The following is a 25,102-nucleotide window of genomic DNA, read 5'->3' as shown; positions in this document are numbered from 1 at the left end:
AACCCAATGCTGGTAAATTAAGGACAAAAAATTATAAACTAGTAGAATTTCCTATTGGTTTCAACAATGCACCTAATAAATGAATAATAGGACTCCCAGGCTTTCATTCATTCCAGTTCCTCCTAATAAAACTGGTCTTTCATCATCAGCGATTGACATGTTTAGTTACAGATCGGACCTGCGGTTTACAACAACATTACTTTGATTGGATTGAAGAGACACATAGAATGGCTAAAACTAGTTGCGACGAAATTATATGGTCTCTTAGTACTGTCAGCTCAGTGATAAATTTGGTGATGAAATACGGCTGTTTAGCCCAAAAACCGCCATGATTCAATTCAATAATTCCCGACCAAAGCTTCTGCGTTGCACACTCGTTGACAAAGCTTCGTTAGAGGATGTAAATGTTGGCCCTGCCGGCACATGACCCTGAAAGTGATACCTGGTGCTGCTTTACAGGGGTTGAATGGCCTAATATTTTCACAAGATGAACAAATGTCAGTATTTAATCACATGATGTGCGTGGCCAATTGTTTTATGTTCAGATATTTAACTCTCCTACCCTTATTTTAACTCAACGATTTCCATATCGATTTCATATACAGGTAAGACGACCACAAGAAACCATTTGTAAACACACCTTGAAATTACATGATTTTTTGCAAAATTTCGACGGGTAAACACATAAATAATGAAAGTTCCTATGAAAAAGGAACCGCAATGCAGCTTATCAGTAAGGCCTGTAACTTTGAAATGGTGTTTGGGATGTTTTGGGTCACTGGTAACATTGTACACCCACTCACGCCCACCCCTGCTGTTCACGCTTACTCAAGTGGTTCCCAGATAAGCTGAATCAAAATTATAGAAAGTCTACAACAAGGTCATCAAAAACCTGACAATATAATGAGAAGTTCTTATTTTTCTCAACCATTCTGCTTAGCTTGTTTTTATTAGCTAGCCGACTGCATTAATACTGCTGTAACTAGTTCCAATTTCCGACTGAACATGTCGCTCGGCAGCCAGCAACCAATGAGTGGCATTTTCACGAGGCTCATTTCCTTTGAAATGTCAAATTTAACAAAATTTCTTGGCGGGCATGTTCCCATTTTGAATGAGATTGCTTTTGTCTTTATTCTGCAGACTTGTTCTCCTTAGGAACTCAACAGGAAAACGAGTTACAAATGAGTGATAAAACAAATTGCTCTATTGAAATCTGTTTACTTTTTGGGGAACTACATAAATTCACGTCAGTAATTGTGAGAGTTGCACAGTTATTTCTGCAGAAAATGCAAATGCGCCATGAACTTGCCAGGTAAGTAAGAGCTAGTTCCATACTTGTACACAGATCGATACCGGAAGGTTGTTGTGATCCGTAATTTACCGGCTCACCATAAGTCTCTCAAGAAGGACAACCTGTATATGTTTTATAGCATTCTGTGGATAAGAGCATGACGAATATGATATATACCCTAATCGTTCTCTCTAAATTGGCTTTCTCTGTTCTTCCGTATTTTGTCAGCCAGATGAAGTCTTTAGTGAGAGGTCAATATGTACCGTGTGAATCATTAAGTGAAAATTATCCCTGGCATCATTAGGGGCCAAAAGCCGAGCTATTGACACAAGCTGCTCCTTGAATGCTAGCTGCTTTCTCTATAACTGGTCAAATAAATGGATATGTTCGTCCTAAGTGTTACACATATATATCCAAACAAGAGTGACATAGTACGGATGTCTACCACCAAATTATTAGTCCTACTAGAGCAGAACATCTGCAGTTTACGGTAAACTATTTTTGAACAATTAACTGGACTGACTTTTTTTACCGGCCAAGGACCTCTTATTCAGATTCACACATAATCGGGTGTGAATGGCCTTTTACGACCTCCAGTGACGTAGTCAGTTTTGTACACATGCGGTTATAGGTTGTATTCTGTACACAGACTGTTAGACAAATTTATATGATCAATGTTCACATGGCCAATGGGAATTTTGACAAATGATGATCACTGATTAAACACATATACCACACCAGTCGCAACAGTAGAATGCTGAAGACCCACAAAGTCCTGAAAAAAGCTTTTTGACAACAAGTTTTTCACCAAACCCAACGGGAAAAATTGCATCAAAAATTCTTCGAAACTGAATTCAGGAGTCATAATTAAGAATAATATCATCACAATAAATATCGTCGAAACGGTCTCTAAAATATATTACAAGCCGCAACCTCGTGCTATAACTGGAGAGCTCTGAGGACGGCTTCTTTCAATAAGTTGCCTATTTATGGTGAACGATTGGGCATATCGACTTATCTTCTGAGAGATGCATTGGATATGCTTCATGTTGCAATAAATTTTTCTTCTCTAAGGCCAAACATTGTGATCAGGGAAGCTCATACTCTTCCGAGGATGCTCGCCTTTTAGCAAACAAAGCTCAGCATGCAGAAATCGCTTGTTTTTTAACTTTCATAATTTGTTAGTAATGTACGTGATTATGTCGACCCACTCAAGTAAGTTTCGACGGTTCATAACACTAAAGACTAAGGTGTGAGTGCCCACGGTTTACTAAGGCCCCTGAAGAACTCTATGAGAAATCAGCCTTGGTCACATTAGACCCCGCCTGGCTGACTGAAAGTCGACGGGGTGACATCGGGTCACCTGACGTCAGGTATTGCAGAAGCTATCAACGAGCGGAAAGCCATGGAAGCTGGACCATTCATAGTCTCAAGCATAAAAGTCGTAAATGACAATTCGGTTTTATTTCTGCAAGCGAAGCTAATCTTTGCTGAAAAGTTGTACAGCTTTTTGTTCTTACCTGGATTCATCAGCAGTGCGTATCGCATGATACTCAAAAAAGTTTCAAACTCACGACCTCCAGGCAGGCAAATTGAACAAATATATTGGGCCACTATCGCCTGTTAGGCAGTGTGAGAGATAACTTATTTTCCGAACCAATTAAATTTTCAGTAGATATGGTAGGTTTCTATCGAGATTTCGTCTTGTAAATTAACTCACTGTGCCCTGTAAGGCCGACGGGCATTTTACATCCATTTTTTCTAACCGAAACTCAGCAGCAATACGCATCTCACGAAGCTCATGGGAACTCATACACTATTTTCAAGGATGGTAGCTTCGACACTCAATCAAAGACACTTCACTTACTTAGGCTCACTGAACATAAGGCCCCAACTCTTTATTTGGTTCACTATAGTTAATTGCGACGATTTTGCCGCACGTATGAGAAATTCCGCAGTTATGCTACTCGAAGTGGCTACATAAAATAGATTTACATTGTTTGAGCAAGGCCCAGTTGTGTTGTCCGCTAAAGTAGCTTTGGTATTTTGGAATGTATCTTGAAGTGTGAATTCCAGTCACAGGTGCGTCTAAAGCAAGCTCGGAGGAATAATGAAGCCAAGGTTTCTCCTGCTACCATACGGAGGTCCACTCTTTCGGAAACAACCTCATGTTTAATACGCTGATCATTTTCAACATTATTTACAAGGCGATGTATTGTGTTCTATAAAAACAATTTACACTGTATGAAGCCTCATGACCGATTTAGACTAAACACGGTAGTCAGCAAAACACATCTCTGCGGTGATTTCGTTTGTCACACTATCTTCTGCCAAAAGGGTTTAAAAAGCAAGGCGCACGTCGAAATTTAAGTTCGATGGATGAACGTCAAGCGCGATTAGTCAGTATAACCAGGAGGGCCTCATTAATCATCATGTCTTTCTGAATGCAGAAGGTAGATTTGAATGATTACCCAATATGTCACGAAAAAATTTTAGTTTCTGTGGTGGTAGGTTTCGCAATAAATCCTAAGACGATGAGATGGGATAAGTCCTGTTTTCTGCATCGAATGGTTGCGAAAAAGTCAATCATTTGGTTCACGACTCACGAGGAATATGTTAAAATTATTCAACCCGGTGAAGAAACTTATGCATTTTTGTATTTTTCATGAAATTAAAGAATTCTCATGGTTTCATTGATGCAGGTATAACGTCAGCTCATCGGGCCGCCCTGTTCACACTGTACTTGTTCATTAATTTCTCCAGAATGATTCATTCTTGATTCACGTGGCCCGGTGATCTAGCTTTTCTTCCGTGACTAGAAGGGGTTGTTCTGATACGAATAATTCCTTACTACTACCAGCCTCGGGTAAACGTTTTATAGACGATGATAAAAAATATATACGTTAAAAAATGACTATTGATTTACCATTCCAAACGAGAACATTTTATTCCCATTTGCATGTATACTATGGTAAAAAAAATATACTAGACAAAATCAGTAACTGAATTTGGCGTCAGGATAATTGGACGTTCAATTAAAGCTACCATTTTGCGGTATGAGTAATCCATTTTACTTTAAATTGGGTCTAATCTGGTGTGCTCAGTAGTTGTTTACTTAGTCCTGTGTGGTAATAAAGGGCAGTCATTCTTAAATAAACGTTAGTTCGGTTTTTATATCTCAGCCAAATGCATGTCTAAAGTGTCGTGTTTGATTGCAATCGGTTAATCTCCTTGGAGAACCGCGCAAGTAAAAGGTTGTATGGTGAGCAAACTGCTGCAAAAAAAATCCAATTTAAGGTTGTAATTTTACGGCCACTAAATGCCGAAGGGCATGTATTTTTAAAACAATGAGACATAATACGTTGGCCTCCAAAAACTAGACGTTTCGTCTTGCTTGAGCTGCATGATTAGTCCCGTGGAACGTCGTCTTATCGCTCTCTCTACAGTTACCAAATTCACTCTGAAAGTCCACCAATCTGACGCTTTTGGAATCTCGTATGAGATCAGTGAAATTGTAGGAAGGTTAATTTGAATCTTCTCCGCATGGGCATAAACTGGAAAACAAGCATGTTTCAATTTAGGGTTTTTTGTCCAGCAATAATCCAGCTAAGCGTCCTTTAGCCTGAAATCATGTGACGATCAATTGCTTTTTGTAGTCCAGTAGACCAGCTATAATGTTAAGCCCCTCCGGGCCTATGCGCTCCATCATAATTATAAGCATTCAAGATAAAGAATAAAAGATGACCTACTGATAGGACTGTCTGCCACTAACGGAAACTTCTTTCTGAAACCACCAACAAATCACAATTGAATGTTTTTCCCAAAAAAAGCTTCGCCTTCCCGTACTTTTTACTTTTTATATGCATTTAAACATCTTCCGCATACAAAAATATGATAGAGTAGAATGGAATTTTTAAAAACTTTTTTTAAAAGGCTTTAGAACAGGCAGGAGAATCCTATCTCACATGGTTGTTTTCATCCTTCTCCCTGTAAGCTAAAGCTTTTTACCCTCGTCTGCTGATGTAGAAACAATATGTAGAGAGATCGGCAGGACGTTGCCCCGCACTGAACTTAGATGCATCCACTTTAAGTCTTAACCCGAATTGCTGCTTGCTGTGTTTATCAACCTAGACATCTGATAAACCACTACACGCTGTTTTACTCCCGTCTTTTCATTGGGCAGTAAACACTGGGTATAAAGCGTAGATGGCGTAAGGCCATTTCAGGTTGCTTTTTGGTTTAGAATCCCTCCAAGGCAATCTCATCTTCATGACTTCTGCAATTTGATTTTTCCATGCTCTCTCATCTCTGGAACCACAGGGGATGGGTGACTGGAGTGTAACAAAGACTGACTGTGATTTTGCACTCATGCTCTCATAAATAAATCGATTATCATAGTCAACATCCGATATATCAAACATGTTCTTAAAAATGAACCAATTCAGCGGACAGCTGTGGTTAACATGAAAACTGGTTAAACTTGATTGTTTGGATTTCGAGTGTTACTTTGTCTACGATACTTGGGTTAAAATAATAAGGTGAGATAGTAATACACATTCAGATTACAGCAGTGGACATAAATTAGACTGAAAAACGGCCTCTCTTAGAGAAATCAATGAAATGAATATTTGATCATTTGACTAAGTAATTAAATATGTGCCATAGTAATAGGAATATATTTACTGTGTAACGACTTTTATTTTCAAAATAGTGGACAACATTACAACTCCATTTTTCAATCGGCATATCTCTCTTGACGACAAGTTAACACATCCCTGTACTTCCGATAAGCACTTTTCCAATTTGTCCGAAAAAAATCTGATGTGACTGTATTTTATTTCGCATGCCGCATTATGTCCGAAACGCAAAGACTGACACATTAGATTGTCTCTTGTTCTTCCTCCTTAGCTGACCCGCTCCAGTCATTCAGTGTATGAACTGGTGTACTTGATTCACTTGTCACAATAACAGGAAGGGGGACTCATGCAACGGATACACTGTGGTTTGATTAGAAGAAACTCAGACACAGGTGCTTCTGTTTGTGGCCGCTGTCCTTGTCTTGTGAGCTGAAGGATAAAACCAGCGTTTCAAGTAGGCACGCAGTAGCAACAAAGCATGACCTTTTCGTAGTTTGCGCTAGGGTACATTGAGGCGCATCACGTTTATTTGGTGTGTCGCAGCTAGTTAACTTTTTTAGACTAATTTCGTCCCTTTTTTTCCTGCACAATTCATTTTCAAGTATTTTACCGAACAGCTGCATGACAGTGGCCCCTAAGGGCTCTAATTTAAGGGTCAAACTTAGTGAACGTTGTTATCGGTAGTAAGTCCACTTCATATACGCACATTAATCTATTCCAATGAAACGTTAGTTACACCAATTAACTAGTTGAATACTGATCTCGGTGCAATTGGTTTCTAACTTCAGGTCTGCTTCACGTCACGAAAATTTCGTATCAATTTTTGCACTCGTTTAGAGACTGACAGAATAAAACACTCACGAAACAAATTCGGATACAGAAATCTTTGTTCGCTTGGTAGATAACGAAGCCAGCTCATTGTTGTTATGTTTAAACCATAATAATGTTTGATTCAAGGTCGGCGCTGTGACGGCGTTACTGCATTTTAAATAAGGACATGAACATCTTGTAACCCGCAATCAGTTCCTCTGACTATGTTGAACAAGAACAATTACAGCGGCATGTGTCCTAACGGGATCCTATTCGCATCGCAATAATGATAACATCGTTTACCAAAATGTCTTACTCCATGCAAAAGTCCACTTGAAAATACCAAAAACCTGTATCGTAATTTGAGAATTTTGTCACATGTTTAAGTTCTATCTTTGAGACTCATACACAACCAAACATTTTCGTTGTACGTCGAAAATACCGCTTTTGGCAAAATATTCCGTTAACCACAAGCTTTATGCAACCATTTTGCAAAACGGAGCGGCTGCCAGGAGGAAAAAACTAGAAGGTAAATCTAACGCCTTAATATGATAGCCTCATATTCCGCACATTAAGAGCTTACTATTTTTGACACTATTCCGCTGAGTTTCAGCCCATAATGATGGGTTATATATTTAATTCTAACACTAAACTTTTCAGTCACTCGCGCACAATAATCTCGATGGACGAAATAAGCCAGCACAAAACAACCTAAGCGACTTAGAAATCTTGATGAAGTAAACGCGCACAAGTCAGAGAGTCAGTTACGCCCAGACACGAAAATTCTGGCTTGATTTAGTGAGTAAGTCAGTGGAGTAAAATTATCCTAAATCTTGGTGTTTGGTGGCATACACTTGGTAGTAAACACAAAAAGAACCCAACTGGTTGTAAGAAAACCAGCTAAGAGGACACTAAAAAGCTCATATTGAAAAATCAGTGCCTGTCTGTATTCTCCCAGTATTTTTGACAACGGTTTACTACGCCACTTTTATAGTACTTTTCCTGCTGTTTCCGATCTAGATGTAACCGCCTTTTAGAGTGTCAATGTTTTATCTCACCTTGAAACATCATCTTGTGGCGTGAACTAGTAAGCTTTCACATACCTCGTTTAAGCCCGATAGTGGGTCTGTGCGGAATACCTGAGCCTCATGGCCTAAACTCAGCCAAGCACAAAAATGCGGTCGTGACGTCTGCGGCCAGGTAGTCATTGCAGATTTACTCGAGGAAACTCGTCAGAACGGTTCATCCATCTGTGGCGGAGAGGTATATCCCTAGACTTAATACAATCATCCGCTTCATACCTCAGCATGCCAAATGCAATCCCGAGGGACCAGTCAAGATTCATGTTTCATCAGATGCTCGTTCTGTCCAGTACGTATCGCCAATCACAAATTACAGTTTTTCTCGACCCTAGTAAAGTTTCGTAGCACGCGTAATAGCTAACCTCTTTATGTTATTTTGTGTTCCAAAAATTTTAACTGCTCTTCGCCTGGCCTAGGTTTTCAACAACTACTCTCAAATCTTTTCGACCATTCTTTCCATCTTTCACCTTGTATTATGACACTTTACTTTCGCATTTTTCAAACAAAGGAAACTTCGTATCACCAACTTGCACACAGGAAACATTACCACTAAATTCTGCATAGAACGGTTACCTTGCGACCATAAAACATATTTGAGTCGAGGCAACCCCTTTGTGTAGAGGAAATGGATGCATGCAGTTTTGTACTATTGTTATCTGTTAACCGGAATTACAAGTTATTTTGTACTGATGGCTGAAAGCGGCCTCCAAACATGTATCCACGTCAGTCCGAATCACATCACGCAGATTTCCTGTTTGCGCCATAAATTTTATCTCTATTGTTTCACTCGGCATAGAACAATTAGATCATTCACCAACCACTCATCCGGGTTACCTCCTGAGAAACAAACATGTTCTTGACTAATTGATTAATGTTGATTGGTGTCAAGTAGTTTCAATCATTCATACAAGCCTCCCGCACCTACAGAAACACTCCTTTCATTTTCTATTCTCAAAGGCCCTTGTTTACCGGAAGGTGATAGTTACTGCAGAGATCGCGTTCCAAACAGCATTTGTTTGCCCGAGAAGAATGAATGTTTCTGTAAACTGGGATACGTGGCAATACAAGAGGATCACGGCATCAGCTGCAAGACGCGTGAGTTTTTATGCAGTTTTGGGTAAATAGATACATTCAACATCCATAGAAAACATCCAACCCATCTTGATTCCGTGCAGCGTTCATTAGCTTCCACATATTATTTTCTGTCGACTTTTAGTAACATGGTCCTTATCTCGAAATATTTTGACCGGTGGATTAATGGATTTTTCCTATTTGTGACATGCACCGACAACTAACCTAATTGATTGAACAAAAAATGCATTGAAAACACGAATATCTTATTAACTTGTCGTGAAACGGTTCACTTTATTCACAGTTTAACATGAACCACAGTAAAAATTGCCAGCGATCACAGTAGTCAGCTTTTCAGTCGGGCATTTGTTATAGTATTAATCTGTGGTCCTACACGTGACGGACGCAAACAACGGAGTCTTAATAGCAATGTATAATGCAAAGTTGCCTTGCAGATGGTCCGCCGTCAGCTTGGTTCTGTTACACTGGAACGCGGACTATAAAGTAGATTCATTTTAGCTTTATATATACATCAACTCAGCTTGCAGGACATTGGTCTGTGTAACGTGTACAGTTTGGTATTTGAAACTTTAGTCCACTTAAGAATTGTGCATGCTCAAACAAGCTCCCAAAAGAGTACAAAAAAGCAGACTACTAACGTGCTTTAATCGATAATACGGTTAATGTAGCTTTTGGAAATGACCTTAATACTCAGCATAAAAGACCTAGTAAATCAGGTTTAGTTATTGCTCTAAATATCTGATCAAAGTGCATTCCGAATAAGAGTCTTGTCTTAGTATTACGTTACTCCAAATTCGTTAAATTCTGGTCCATTTACTACATGATTATAGCGATCTTTCTGGATTCCTGGATGCTTTCATAGTAATCTTCTGTGACTGAACTGCTACTGCTTTCGTATGTAAGCACCTAATCAAAGATAAAAACCTTTATTCAAATATGTTTCTCTTTCTTTCGAAATAACGAATGGAAAAAACAAAGCACGTAAATTAGTTAGCATTAATCATTTGTTAATTGTAAATTAAAAAACAGTATTGTTTATCTGTAATGAAATAGTTACACAGGAAATTGCTATTTCTCTTACTTTGCAGTGCTGACTGGCCTGAAATGCAAGGTGGATGCAGACTGTGTACATTTCAGCCATAGTGCCTGTCATCCCGGAGCAGGTTACTGCTATTGCCCTGCAGGCACAAGACTCGTGCTGCAAGAGCACGCATGCCGTACGTTCCATCTTTTCGTTTTCTCGCCGTAACGTTAAAGGCTGATTTATGGTGTACAGCAAAATGATTAGTTAAGGTGCATTTTTGTATCGCATCCGCTATCTTGCGATGTAGTCGGTCTTGGTATTTTATTTATCACCTATTATCTACAAAGGAAAACAGTCTCTGCTGTTGGCGTGACTTAACCGACATTCCTAGCTGACGGGAAGTTAACAGAGTTTTTATGGGGAGATTTTGTGTTTCGAACACACAGAACCCAATTTAAAGCAGTTTTTGCGCTCAAACGAAGGGCATGTATCGCTAACAAGGCCCTTCTCTGTCCCACCCTGTGCTTGACTGATCAAAGGTGGACTAATGGTAGTAGCACGCTCAGAGTTTGATGGACAGATAAGGTTTAAAATGACCCCATGAACCTAAAAAGTTTATTTCTATTCATTTAAGTGTATACATCACTCCCACTAAAGGTGAAATCCGAAGTGTCCGTACGCAAAGTTTCTACTCCGGTGGTCATCCCATTCCGAACTGATGCATCAATACAAACATCTCTGAATGTCTGAAACTCGTGATCAAAGTCCACAGACCGGTCACAAATTGGAAAAATCCAACGCAAGCATTAACAAATGCATTAGATTTTATGGTGTGCTGTCAATGTTAGTTTCCGCCAACATCTATCTTCTGAACGACCCACTCCTTTGAGTATTCGGTCTAGAACGTCACGCGCTGTTGCATAAGGTGTAAAATTACAGAGATTAGTCAATCTCGAATGCATCTGCAGGCTACACTTGGTAGTTACAAATTGAGATAAATGTAGGAAATGTTCACATGATGGTTCCGTTTTTTCCAATTCTGTAAATTTACTGACCATTTTGGATAGCTGACTAGCTGACTAAGGCTGACCCCACATTTTCAAATAGAGGCTGCCGTACTGTTATCACTTATGCTCGGATGCGTTTCTTGCGGAGTACGAATATTGATAGCTTATGTGGTTGAGTACTCAACTTTTATACATCGTGTCATTTTCACAAATTTAGAGCTGTTATGAGGTGTAAAAATCAAACAAATCCCGTCAAAATAATTTTCTCAGACAAGGGACGGGCCTAGCTGGAAACCGAAGAGCATTCTTTAGAGAGTTGGTAGCATTCCACTCGGTGAGATTTTCATAGAAAGCAAACAGTTGTTTAACTGCTTTGTGCACTCAAGCAACTTTGTGCCTTAGTCACTAAGCCAACTTAAAGTGATCGCCCAAGGGTGAAAATAGCCCAGCTAGAGGTTTTTACGTTCACTGATAAAAGTGTGCTCCTTTGTGTATGAGCCTCGAAGTTTGATTTAGTTGGAGAGATCTTTTAAAGCATATCAAACCAATAAATGGCTATCAATCAGTGATAAGTTTGGAGGGCTTGATAGCAGTGACTGTAAAACGTGCATTCCAACAGTATCCATTTGAGTCTGAGTTGATTGAAAATACTTAATTTTGACACAGCCGTAAACATGGATTTCGGAAAACCAAAATCACACCTGGACCAATGTGAGATCAAATAAGGACGCGCCACATAGAAGGGGAAGACCAAGCACCAAAATGATGATATATGTGCGTATGCATCCCAAACAGTTTCCCTCCGAAAACAAAATAATCAAAGAAAGCTAGGCTAATATTCATATCTACCCAATCATTTAGTACGAACTCTGATAAAAAGATTAGTTTGACTTGGTATCTCCGTGACTAAAAAGTATTGAAATCCCATCAGCATTTCCCTAGTTGTCACTATTCACTCATATCACGGCTCACGAAAGATAAAAACTGTGAAATCGTGGCTGAGTCCTCCTTGGATTCCGCTTTTTTGGGTGCAGTGTCTTCATCAGGCGTTGCAGCAAACTTAGGGTTTGTAATAGCATGAGTAAGGATGATGGACTGTTAAAATAAACCGCCATAGCCCGGCCCATTTAAAATAGATTCTCTAAAAATAAGCAATGATATAGCTCGTTAGTAAGGCGGTAATCTCTATCTTTTGAACTCCTGATGACTCTAAGATTGCTTTGATTATCATTTGTCACCCCAAAACAAAATTGATCAAGCCGATTATTAATCACAAGTTTTTCAATTGGTACCATAGTGCATGGTTTTTTCGTTCACCCATGAGGAAAATAGAGTGGTGACTATTGGAAAACATTTTTCAACCGCTGTTACAATTTATCCGCAGTTTTTGTGTTTTTTAAACATTAAATAGCAGTGTGACTTGGGTGCGCACCGTTTAGCACGATACGTATGTCTGGTCTGAAGCCCTGTTCTGGAAACCAGATGGTGTAACATTGTGAGCCCTCCCTTTTGATCTCAATCGTAATGATGCCAGTGGTGAGGTAATTCTCCTGTATTAATTAGACTCACCAGTGTAACGGTATATACCGCACAACAAACGTTTCATGTAACGGCGAAAATAGATCGCGTTTCATGAACTTCCTCTCAAAAAGATCTAAAAATAACTGATTCATAGTGTACATATAACACAGCCTTCGTTCACAAGCTGTCCTTAAGCATCACTAGAACTAACTGAATATATGTCGTTTCCACGCAGTCATAGCGTCATTTGTCCTGCCAACAGCAGACTACTTCATAAATCAAGTCAGAATCTTAACTTTGGTTGATAAAGCTTTTAGAGATATTGGCAACAAAGACGACGAGCAGTTGGACAAATGTCCTATCCAAAGGAACGCAGTCCAGCGGCAATGTCATCCATCAGACGGGGGAATTTGGAAGAGTTGTGGTTGCTTCGAGCCATTCGTCGGATGATCGCGGCAGAAGCAGGATTTTATCACAACACTACACAGTAGATTTACAACCATCGTGGAATGTTGAAGTGCAGTTTGTTTGACCGAGGGTAGACAGTTGTCTCGATTAGACCAGCTGTGTGTGTACACATTGGAAGAGAACTAGTATTCTAAACCGCCCGAACTTTGGTTAAAAACGCCAAAAGAGGTGTACTATTCTAGCACAGTGAAAAGTATTAGCAGGGCATCAGATGAAGCGGGTCGAAAAGGGCCACGTTTATATCTAGTCTACATCAGTTCTAGAGCAGCCCCGGCTAATTAGTTTCAAAAGATGGTGGAAATTTGGCAGTTCCCATAATTAACGCCGTATGTGTTTGAAAAATTATTCTACAAGATATTCTTCGGTGTATGGTAGGATTCCACTGTGCACATAAAGACGGAATCGTTCCTGTTGGCAAAATGGAGGTTTACGGCAACAACGACTACTGACTATGCCTGTTACAGTGTCAACTCTCAATTAGGAGGTGAACAGAGTGAAACCCCGTTGTTTACATTCTTGAAAGTCGCTAATTACTACAAACTAGCTCAGATGAATCAAATTACAAACAGTATGTGAAAGCTACACAAGTTACATTCAACAAAAGACGTTTCCAACGGCAAAGCCATCTGCGCTCCATTATAAAAAACGAGCAATTTAACACGTCCATAGGTGACTGATTGTTGAGAAACCCAGATTGCAAATGCCCAAAGTTAAATGCTGCGGCAATACCCCGAAAACTGAAAGTATCGGAAATATACCTTTCACACTAGATAAAATTAGCGAGCGTATAAAACGTCATCTAACATCTAGAATGCATGGTTTCTGCTATTCAATTGACCCAGTCATTGTCCCCCTAATAAATTGAGTTCTGAAGCTAGCAGTCAACCTTTGTTTGTGTCTTCGCATTTGAATGCTTGGTCACCTACATAGATAAAAATGGACAACGATTTCAAAGAGAGACTGTGGTAACTGTCGTCAGAAATTCGAAGCCATTTGAGTGAATAAAATGCACCGGCACAACACAGTTTAACAAGAACACCATCTTGCGATGCAACTTCATCAGATGCCCACCTTACGACTGAAATCCATTACTGCAGTGATATGACCGCATCTGACGTCGCGCTTGGGGCGGATAACAAAAGAGTTGGTGTTTTTCGTGACACGGATAATAACAGACAGGAATAAATGCGTGCATGCAAAATCAACTCAGTACTTTTTTGGTAACAAAACCTGTTTTTAACTATTGGTTGCATTTTTAAATGAACGTAATTCGCGCAAAATTCCGCTGTTTTGTTGTGTTTTTTAAGTCTTTATGTGGAAACGTCTGTCTGCTAAGTTTCTGATGCCATCATACATGTAAAACGAAGTATCCGTCATGCGACAAAAATCCAAAAATTCAAACTTATTTATGTGTGCTTGTAGCCATATCAGTGCCTCCGTTTAAAGTGTGTCTGTAATGGCTCACAATGTTCCATAATTTTTATTCGGAAATATGTGTGTATGTGGCTATTCAAGATCATAAGACAAACTTTTGGAAGACGTCAAAAACCTCATTTATGTAAGAAGCCCGAGTGAAGTTTCGTCTACGACACGTTGTTCAGCGTGAAGGAACTGATGAATGTAGATGGAGTCAACATGACACTGCCTTGCCTTTCATCACTCAACGTCTGGCTACTTTAATTTTCGGGAGCACTTATTAGCGGTAAATGAAGACCAAATTTAGAGCAACGGGATGTGACTTCAAAGTCGTCGTAGTACACGTCTAGTCACAATTAGCGTAACTATTTCTCCAACAAATCGAATAACAATTTTTTCTATTTTTGCTGCTTTGCGCAAAATACATGACTAAAAAATTGTGTTTTATCTACTGGTACAAATCACGGAAATTTTCGCCTAATCCACATCAGCTCAATATTGAACTCTTGTCCTGATCACAGTTTATTGTGCAAAAAATATGTGAAATACCAGCCTACACTTGTCAAAACATTATGCAAATTTCTTTTCACAACGAGAGCCAGCTACCTGTATCTGTGCACGAACAGCAGAAATTCTCTAGCTTTTTTGAGACATTATTACTTCTCGACTGAATTGGATTACTTTATGGACAAAGTAGCCAAGAAACCTAAGCCAAGCTTAATTAAAAAACATTACAAATGACATTGTTAGGGTTTTTGCACAGTGGGTTTCTGAAGGACGAATAATTGGTCTTTATTCACCACAAAACTAGCCACAAAATTAAAGAAAATTCATTCTTATAGAAAGTGAAAACACGTTTGTACTCTTGAGAAAAGATGAAAATTACGCAAGGATACCCTGTGAAGTGTACTCGGGGGGTTTAAACAAACGTGGATTCGTTGTAATGGTCGATTGAAAGCTCAATAGTATCCAGAAAATTGGATCTTCTTCGGTGTCCGTGTCTCGAGAACAGCTAATTGCAAGCTGGTGCTTGAACAGCCCATGTTCCCGTTGTCTGAAATGAATGTACTCCTCAATCAAAAACACTCCATGTAGTGTAAGGGAAATTCGTCGGCATCTAATGAGCATAAATCTAGTGCGGTGGGGAGAAACTCTTTCTCTTAAATCCTTGTGTGCCGTAGTGAGAAAAAAAAACTTACACCTGGTGGTGTTCTAAATCAAGCTAACATATACAACGTGACGTCTAACATCAACTCAACGATGAGCCAATTTCAAGGCAGTCAAAAGCGGCAAATGTTTCCCCCATGTATCGGAGAAGTCTGCAAGATCTTAGGCATTGGTGATATTCCTCTGGGTGGACACGTTTTGCATTTAAAGGGAACTAACGAAAACTTCAAAAAATGCCGGGAATAACTCGTGTGCTACTCCAAAAAACAACATGAGGAGATCCACTCATTTGCAAGTCAATTTGGTTTTTAATGGAGACTCAATTAAATCTCTCGCTTATAATATTCTACAACTAAGTGTGCTACACACAAGCCACCTCATGATTCAGTTGGCACGATATTCGAGATATCGGAGTATTGTTTCTTAAAGGAAACTACTCACAAGATTGCTGAAAACTCTTCCACAGCCCACGACTGGTTTTGCCCATCTCGGGGCTTGTCAGGTAGGCACAGTCCCCGAGTTTCCGTCAACCGCATGTTCTACTTGAACCCAAATTGGACTGTTTTCGAGAAATACGCACATTTACAAATCAATTTGGTTTTCACGAAAGACTCAACTAAATCTCTCGTTTATGACAGCAAACTTTTGAGTAGTTTCCTTTATAATAACAACCTGAGAAGATGCTTGCCTCAGGTTGTTGTACCAAATAAATTTTCCCAAATGCAGGTATTCAGCTGTTTGTTCTTTTGTCATCGTCTGTTGTGTAACATTCCATGCACAATCGCCGAGCAACCAAGTTTTTCATTGATATGTCAACCTTTTGAAACTTCTGAAACGCTTCCTATCTCTTCGGCAGCAGTTCAACGCAGACACAGAAACACAGGCTTCCAATTCAGATTCAGTTTTTCGGAACACACTCTGGCTTTCTGGTCACTCGTTTCAAATTTTGTAAACTTACACTTTCTTCTGAACTAATGAAACATAGCTAAATGGTTATGAGACAGAGCAACATTTTTGATATAAGTTCTATAATAAAGTCTGTTTTTGTTTCTTTAGAGCACAAAGTTGTTTTTTTCGATACAGCAGTTTGCTTCGTACCGCCCTATGCTTAAAAGTCAACTACTATAGAGTCAGTTAGGAAAAAAGGGCTACCATCGGAAATATTTTATGCGATAATTACGGAAAAAATAGGAAATTGCCGGATAAAAACTTTTACTTTCTTACAAAGACAAATGACAAATGCTCAAAAGCTTCTGATATAAAGAGAACTGGCCCTTTAAAAAATTAGGATCAGAGTTTTACGGTGTGCAACAAAACACTTACGGAAGAGGTACGAAAGCGGAGATCAAACACCACGGTTGGTTTTTCTGGGCTGGATTGTCCTTGGAGATCCTTTGCAGTATGGCGCACCTTGGATTAGAACCATTCTCTATAAGGGATCAACATGATCATGAAAATTGAACCTGAGGCACCGAACAGTCAACAATGTACCATAAATTTCAGATGTGTACAAGATGAATTTAGAAACTTAGCTGCAATATCCTAAGGCACAGTTAGTGAGTTTCACTCATTTGTTCCTAAATAATTTAGGTATGTTTTACCATCAAAAACATTATCACTTAGTATTTTGAAAACTAACAAAACAGGTGATGTCTGCACACCCTATGAGGTGTCTTATCTGGATGCGATTGATGTGTTTTCGTGAAAACTTAAATATAATGTACAAAATTTATGAAGTGAGGCTTTTCAACTGATAGTTTTGACCCGAACATTCTTGCAATCTAAGCTCTGCTCCTGGCAAATTTTTCAGCAAAGACGGAAATGATGGACCGACATTTGTGTGTTGTGGGTTGCTTTTACGGACCAAGCCCGACTGGTGGTCTCAGATCAGACATGATGGCCAAATAAAGCATGTCTGGACCATTAAAACTGGAATTTATTCTGTGAGCATTTTGGGGTTAAGAGTTGGTTCGTACATGCACAGCGAGTAGGACACTGAAGAGTAACAACAATAAACGTTTGAATTCTGTTCACTGTTTATCCATCACCGGAGTGTATCTTAATATACTACTGGGTCTGAATGCAGATGAATTCATTTGCTTGGTAAGGTCCGTTTATTTTGGTCATCAATATGGACAAACATTTGGAGCGTTGAAATAAACTGCTGTCGACTGAAACATTCTATCAAACCTCCATTCATGAGTCGAATCCATTGCAGCCAAATACCCTGGACTAACGAAGGATTCTGAAATACGTCATCATCATCATCTTTTGCTGAATGATCTTGTAATCAAGCAGGATGCTAATCCACCAAGAGAATTTAAGCAATCTTGATTGTCGTTTTCACTGTCTTAAACATGAACTTCTTCTGCACATACAAGGTTTGATGCCCAAGACGTATTTTCCCAGGAATAACACAAAGCCATTCGTTGAGCTTTGTTATTTGTTTACCGAACCAGCCACAGAATAACAGATAGAGGTGCAGGTTTTCGAATCAGTATCGTAACCAAAAATGAACCTTACAGCTCGATATGACACTGATTTTCATCAGTGCGGATGGGAAACCAAGCTTGCAACCCGTTTCCCTATACCTCTGGGCCAAAACACCTACAATCGCATGAAGTTTTGTACGCAAAAGTTTTTTCAGCAGTGATACATGTTGCCATTGTTACGAAAAGCTACAAAGTTGCAAACATGCAGGTTACGTACACTGTGATGCTTCTTAACTTGTGGATACCTTGAATCTTGATGTTTAGTACTTTTAAGAATGAGCTGGCTAGTTATTCTCTACAATCTCCCCAGTGACGTTTAAGTAGTAAATGACCTGCATGTACGAGAGCATTTTGAAAGACTGTTTGCGTTTAAGAAGAAACAGGTGATAAGGTGTCGCCAGTCGATGTGGATGGACATCACAGGGTAAATTTCAGTCTAAATTTGTTCATAATTTGTTCATATTACTTGCGAATTTCGTGTCATCAGGAAGCTCTGGAGAGCCAACACTAATGCTATCAAAGCCTTACACCAATAACACAGCTAATCCTGAGATCTTTCTGAAACGTGAGTTATATGCAGGCTTCAGATTGGAAAATAAGGTCTGAGGTGCAAGAATTGATATATTAGAGAAAAGAGCATAGTTTCGTCAAGAAATTCTTTAAAATACCCGGTCACATCGAAGTTCACATCTTGTGTTCGCAACTTCTTTCTTTGTTTAATTACCCCTGCTACTCTCTTCCACGTTACAGACCACAAAGTCCTCCTTATGAAGTTTGCTCCACTATTATATATAATCCTCGATAACCTCTGGTTATTATGAATGAATAATTCTGACACAATTAGGGTGGTTAAATGAAATTTTTTTCTCAGTGGCATAAATCTGTGCTGAAAGGTCGGGAAGCACCATAAAGCTATTTTATCCTCATTGAGAAAACTCAGTACAACTCCGAGAATTTCGAACCTGCAGCATTTAAACCAGTGTTTCAACATTTAGCCGATGGGCGATAAGCGGTCAGACAGCACCGTGATTAGTATCTGACTGCTTACTGAAGGAGTGCATCGGGATACTCGAGGTTACGCGCCAACCAAGTCACACAACAAGGTTAGAATTAGAAACAGCCGACTAGAACGGAGTGTGCGGACCTGTATTGTCGATCCTCGTTGTTGTCTTATACTGGCTTTCCCTAAAATGTTACGTCACGCCTCACACAAACGTAAGCATGAGAAATCACTTTTAAATTGATAATCATTTCAGCCGCATAATTTAGGAACACAAATTACGCAAAGCATCAAGTGCCTGCGAATGCTTTTCACGAAGAAAAAGCTGTTCAGTACCAAAGAGAGTGATGGTGAATTATGTATCCATTTTTTCAATGTTGATTCTGCCTCGCGTTCGTTATTTAAACCACCCAGTACATTTAACTTTTTCGGAGTAGCATAACATTACCTGGCTCGTCACCACACACATTATTATTGATGTGTAGCTGAGTGGCTAGAATTGATACCAACGGTTAATCCCCATAGCTTTATCTTCAACAGTACTCACACCTGCCTAACTAGCCAAAGACTGAACAATTCATTCGTGCGCAAAATGCCGTTTTTATTGTTTAAAACCACACAACTTGGAACAGATACTTTTCAAAGATATAGTGTTAACGGTGAGGCCATATATGAACTTCAAGACGAAGTATTTTAGCACCGTCCAGCGTTGTTTAACCAGTTTATTCAGTTTAAGCTTTGGGCATGTTTTATATGCGTAAAATGTGTTCCGTGTAAAATTTTGTCGCCATCACCATTACTGATGGCAAAGCATCAATGTTTAAAATGTAAAAATCTGCTACTGAATGCTTTACTGGGTTGAGTTCATGGTCACACAACGAAGATAAAATCTGGTAGCCACATAATAGGGTTTTCATTGCTGAGTACGAAAACCTCATCCCACGTTAACTCAATGGTATTTGTGACAGAACCGTACCAAAACTAACGAAAATGAACCCCTAAAAGTCAGCAAGAATGCTTCAACCCGAAAAAATGATTTGGAGAGAAACTGGAGATAGCCGAACGGGTATGAATTCCTCGAACAAAACCAATGCACCCTCGGGGTTGTGTGCATTTTTTGGGTAAAAATGCTGGGCTAAATTTAGCATGTTCATACAACTTGATGTAGGAATTCGTTCGCGATAGTATTCTGAACACAGCTGAATGAGCATTGTTGTGCTTCCATTTTCTAAATGACAAGCGAAGCTGAGATGAAAATTCAATCGACTTTTGTCAAGAGGAGTCTGGTTGTTGACGTAGTCACATTTTGACATGTCGGTACGTCGGAAAAAGTGTTCAGTGAGTTAAATCGAAAGATATCTCACTGAGCGTGATGACACAATTCACAGTTACATGCATTGCATGGGTTGACAAGAATGTGTGTAGTACATTCTCTACTGTAGTCGATGGTTAGTTACTTCAACCCTTTAAACCTGGTCATAAGTGCAACCTGTTTGCTCTCCAAACAAACTAACAGTTTTTAAAGGCTCGATTTCACGTTTTCTAGTCGTGTTTCGGAAGAAAAGGTTTGATTCCAGATAGGTAGAGCTGAAACAATGGAACCTAAAAATGTCGAAGGTAAATTCAAAATTGACCGGGACATGACTAATTGGTCATGAACTATGCCACCGTACTACTGCAATATGCCCCTTAGCACTGTATGCAGTAATATCAGCCGAGTATGTGGTATTATTTCGTCTGCTTGTAAATATGGATAAAAATTAATAAAATATCAGCCAACCAGGCTCTGTCCGCTTTTGGACCATGCACCCGGAGACATTTGCATTTGGTTAGCTCAACGTAATCTACCTTGTTGTAAATGCCACTTAAAGAGGAATCGCAACTAATTATCTCATTGGCTTCATATGACAAAAATAGTGGGTGTGAGTGAATAAGTTCACTAACTTCAAGAATAAATAACAAAGCATTCCACCCAAACACATTTGTGGGAATTGTTGAGTGTTCTCATGAGTGTGTGCAATTTTTTGCCAGTGGCTAACTAAGCAACCGAGCAATTAGATGAGATGTCGTTCTATGTGGATGAGAGGAGTAATTCGCACACCTAATTTGCACTTTAGACAGACCTTAACGGTGTTGTTTGCCACAAAACAACCGGTAGATTACCCAGGAAAAGAAGCGTTTCAATTTTATCCGAAGAGCTCTTGCACGTGAAAACAAAATAACAAACGACCAAAGTCAAATCTAGTTACTTATCACTTTGAGGTGATATAGTAAAAAGGAGCCTGAACCAGATGAATTTTCGTACATATAAGTGTTTTGCGTAAAGACGTTTGCAGATAAATATGCTGGGAATGTGTTCACTAACATCAGTCTAAGTTCATTCTGATAATCAGCCACCCGAGATGTTGGCCCAAATGCGTTCTTCTAAGAATGCCTGAAAGAAATTTTTAAAACAAGGAGGACCTGAATTTTCTTGCAATGGATAAATGGCATTCCTCTCAGAAAAGCTCAAACGTTTTTGTATTCAGAATTGCCAAAGACACAGGAGGCTGCAAGGTCTTGAAAAAAAGGTGGACGTCTCATGATCCCGCCTGTTTCATTGCGTGTGATTCGTCACATCTACGGTATCAAAGTTCCATGACATTACCAGTTTGGATTTGATAGCTATATCTATAAGTACTCTCGCCAACTTCCACAATGTCTCACCCCCCACAAAGCTCAAGAGCGTACTCTATAATAGAGATGCTTTTTTGTTCACGAAAAGACACAAAAACTTCACATCAACATGAAAGCTTTGATATCCTGTCCTAATGAGTTTCTTTACGGCGACATTAAAGTGCACTTTTTGTTGCAGATAAGCCGATTATCAACCCATTATCAACGTTTTGCCGCCAGTGTGTGATGGTTGGCGGATTCTGTTATGAGTCGGTTTATGGGGGAGCAAAACTGTCGTTTGCAAAATTAATCAATCCGCATCATGGTACATCCCACCTTCGAAACATTTCAAATCTGAGGCACAAGCATTTGTAAGTTTAATGAAATCGGATTTCTTTTTATCTCATGCTTTGAAATTTCTTACTACAGTCAATGTAACCAAAAATGTCGGTTGTAAGGAGTCCGCAATCACAGCTTTAGTTTTTTGGCAAAGTATTTTTAGGTAAATTCAGGCAAAACGGCAAATAAAATGCTTGTGTAAAAAGCGCCGGGATACCGTATCCATTGCGAATCGGTTAGATAGCATAATGAAAGCTAGCAGAGGTGTTCCCAGATGACTGAATTAAAACCAACAAAGAGTGAAATATGAGCTAGACAAACCTACAGAACCGTCTACATAAGGGTAGCTTTCAGGGTTTATCCGATCACTGCACACCAAAACTCATGCTTGTGACTTTGCGACACACTTATTGATGCTCACTGTAGTTTCATATTGCCACCGCTTGATTATAGATTTACAAACTTTGGCATCGTTGATTGCTCAATGTGTTTGAAACGAGCTGCAATAAAACCAAGTTAACTAAGCAAACAAAAACCGCTGAAATAGTGTGTTGAATTAATAAAAACTTTCGCAAATATGCCACGCTTATTGCTTGTGTTTCCGTAACAAAATCTCGGATCTTGACAGCCATGTTACTGTGCTCTTCCTACCAGGTACTATTTAGAGAGTATTACATTATCCAGAGCATTAAGAGAGTGCGTACAAACAACGAATACTAAATATTAAGTTAGGAATTCTAGATATTTAATAATGTGCGTTAGTTTTTGTTCGCTCAATGTTTAATTTTTGAGCTGACTGGTTCAGATAACTTGGGAAAATACTTTAAGCAGGGAGGTAGGAAACCTGGTTTTATTTGTATCGTTGTTATTAATGTTGAGAACCTTAGACTCCTATTTGCAAGCAAGCACAACATACTCGTTGATAAATGGATTGTTTCACATTGTCTGTAGTTTTCCCGTCTCAAAACCAACTTTGATATCCCTAATGCCCAAAAAATTAATAATATTTCAGGAAAAGAAGATGAAATGTGTTAGTAAGGTATGCTCGTTCTCGACCTGGTTAACGGTGAAATTTACAGGGACGTCGTATCACTTGGCGTATGAACCACAATAGTACCTGAACAAGTGATAATTAATAGAATTATACAGCTGCTTTAAAAAATGCCTTTCATGCGCAGTAGATATCTGAAGTCATTCTTCCTCGCAGACAAGGATATGCTACGATGATGCGTCCTAAAAAGCGCAAATTCATTCTGGTTATTCCAATGTTGGGAAACCACCGTGAATTCACAGAAGAGCGACTACAAGAATGCAAACACAAAATGTCTAAGTCCAGTGAAAACCACTGCCACTAGTTTCACAAAGTTGCAGCTCCCATGAGGGAAATACTACAAATTAACGTGGGACAATTTCCATTGTTTGGTGGATAATATAAAACTTATTGGCCAGACCTAAGCGTGCATGTTGCAAAAAATTCTCAAAAATGCCCGTTTTCTTTATTCTTCATTCAAAATATGTCAAACAAGCTGGTGACGGCATCTTCATACTCGCAAAAAAGACTATTTTCGTCATTTAATTGGAATTTTGAAAAAAAAACAAGTCTCCATATCATTCTTGTTTAAAGATCTATCTCAGCTCCATGACAGTACTTCTGACTTTTATTTAAGATATAGTAAACTTTTCTTATTAGAGCCCAGCAGAAAGAATTTTAATGAAGCATCATCCGTTCAAAATTGACTACGAAGCTGTTACCTGGGCCCGGAATGCCCCCAGTCACTTGCTTCTGCAATTTGCAAAGACGGAAGAATTCACCAACTCGTTCAAAACAACTAAGTGTCTATCGTCTAGGGCATTAACCAAGTGCACATATTACTCACAGATGAACATATCTTCCTATTCTGAAGCAATAGTTCAATTGAGTCTATCCCAGTAGGGTAGTTGCGATATACATCATGCGGTGGTGTTTCTGTAAGTCCAAGGATGGGCTCTACTAACGACGGTACTCAGTCAAAATTTAAATAACTGAAGGAAATGAAGCATTACAGGAGAGCGACTACCTATACGACGATGATGTGAGCAAAACTTCAACCAACCTTGTAGAATATCCACGCATGTTCTGCAACCAAATGAGGCTTAATGAGGAAACCCAAGTTTCACAAATTACCTTTCAGCGACCACAGATGCAGTTGTCCAACACCGATGGCGATGAAAAATTTGTCAAGCCATCGTGGTCAAAATTCGCATCCACATGAAAACGACGCTGCATCATTACTCATGGACTCTTGGCTACCAAGACCGCCGTCAAAGTTGTATTGGAAAGAGGATGGCCTTGAATGGCCAATATGCGCAGCAAAATTGGGTGAGTTTTGCGTTCGCTTTATTATGCATATCTTTACAATACCCTGTTTTTTTTTCAACCGCATCAAAGAGTGACTGAATGCCGGACTGGTGCCTCTATACACTTTACTTAATTTCATTGCCCTCATGCTTACTGCAGGCTTTTGAGCTGCAATTCAGATTTGTGGTTACTGCACCCTCTCATCTAATGGGTAACTCTTGCTAGAGAAAGTGATATTGTCCGCCTCTCACCAGCCAATTTGTGTTTAGGAATCGTAAGATTCGGCAACACAAATAAAGTGCATATTGCGCGCGCGCTTCACAGCCAATTTGATGATGTCCATTGATGGTTTCAACTGCGTAATGTTACCGGGCTCGAAAGAATGACAAACAAACTAGCTGGCTGGTTAGACATAAATCTTATGACAACGTAACTCGTAGACCTGGTGAAATATAGAGACTAGATAAAAGCACACACGTCATATCAGCTTGCTTCAATGCCGGCACGGAATTTATTTCATTTCAACTGATATCTATATGAGATGCATCACTACTGGAGGGCATAAATCCAACTTATTCTTATTTCTTGTTTATACAAGGGAATAAAATACTCAAGGGGATGTTTGTTTAATAAATGGTCAAACATTACTGAAGCAGTCTGCAGTTAAAAGGTAGTGGTTTTTGGCACTACTATCTCATTTTGATAGTGTTTCATAACGGCTTGTGTTCGAAAGGTGGCTCAGAGTGACAAGAAGGTTCGATTG

General features: G+C 39.3%; 2 protein-coding genes across 2 annotated transcripts in view; one reads left to right on the top strand and one right to left on the bottom strand.

Annotated features, from left to right (window-relative positions):
* The window catches only part of T265_04907 (hypothetical protein), a gene marked incomplete at both ends in the record, with an annotated part of 146,454 nt that overhangs the window by 47,268 nt on the left and 74,084 nt on the right, over positions 1-25,102 (bottom strand). The window lies entirely within an intron of this gene.
* On the top strand, positions 8,780-10,158 carry T265_13629 (hypothetical protein; the record flags this gene model as incomplete). The annotated part of the gene is made up of 2 exons (XM_009169784.1): positions 8,780-8,915; positions 10,001-10,158. Coding segments are annotated over 2 exons (294 nt in total), but the record flags the coding sequence as incomplete, so codon positions are not given.

The sequence above is a fragment of the Opisthorchis viverrini genome, assembly GCF_000715545.1.
Source record: "Opisthorchis viverrini unplaced genomic scaffold opera_v5_86, whole genome shotgun sequence".
NCBI lineage: Eukaryota > Metazoa > Platyhelminthes > Trematoda > Opisthorchiida > Opisthorchiidae > Opisthorchis > Opisthorchis viverrini.
Note: the sequence above shows the minus strand (reverse complement) of the source record. Positions and strands in the feature narration are given on the sequence as shown.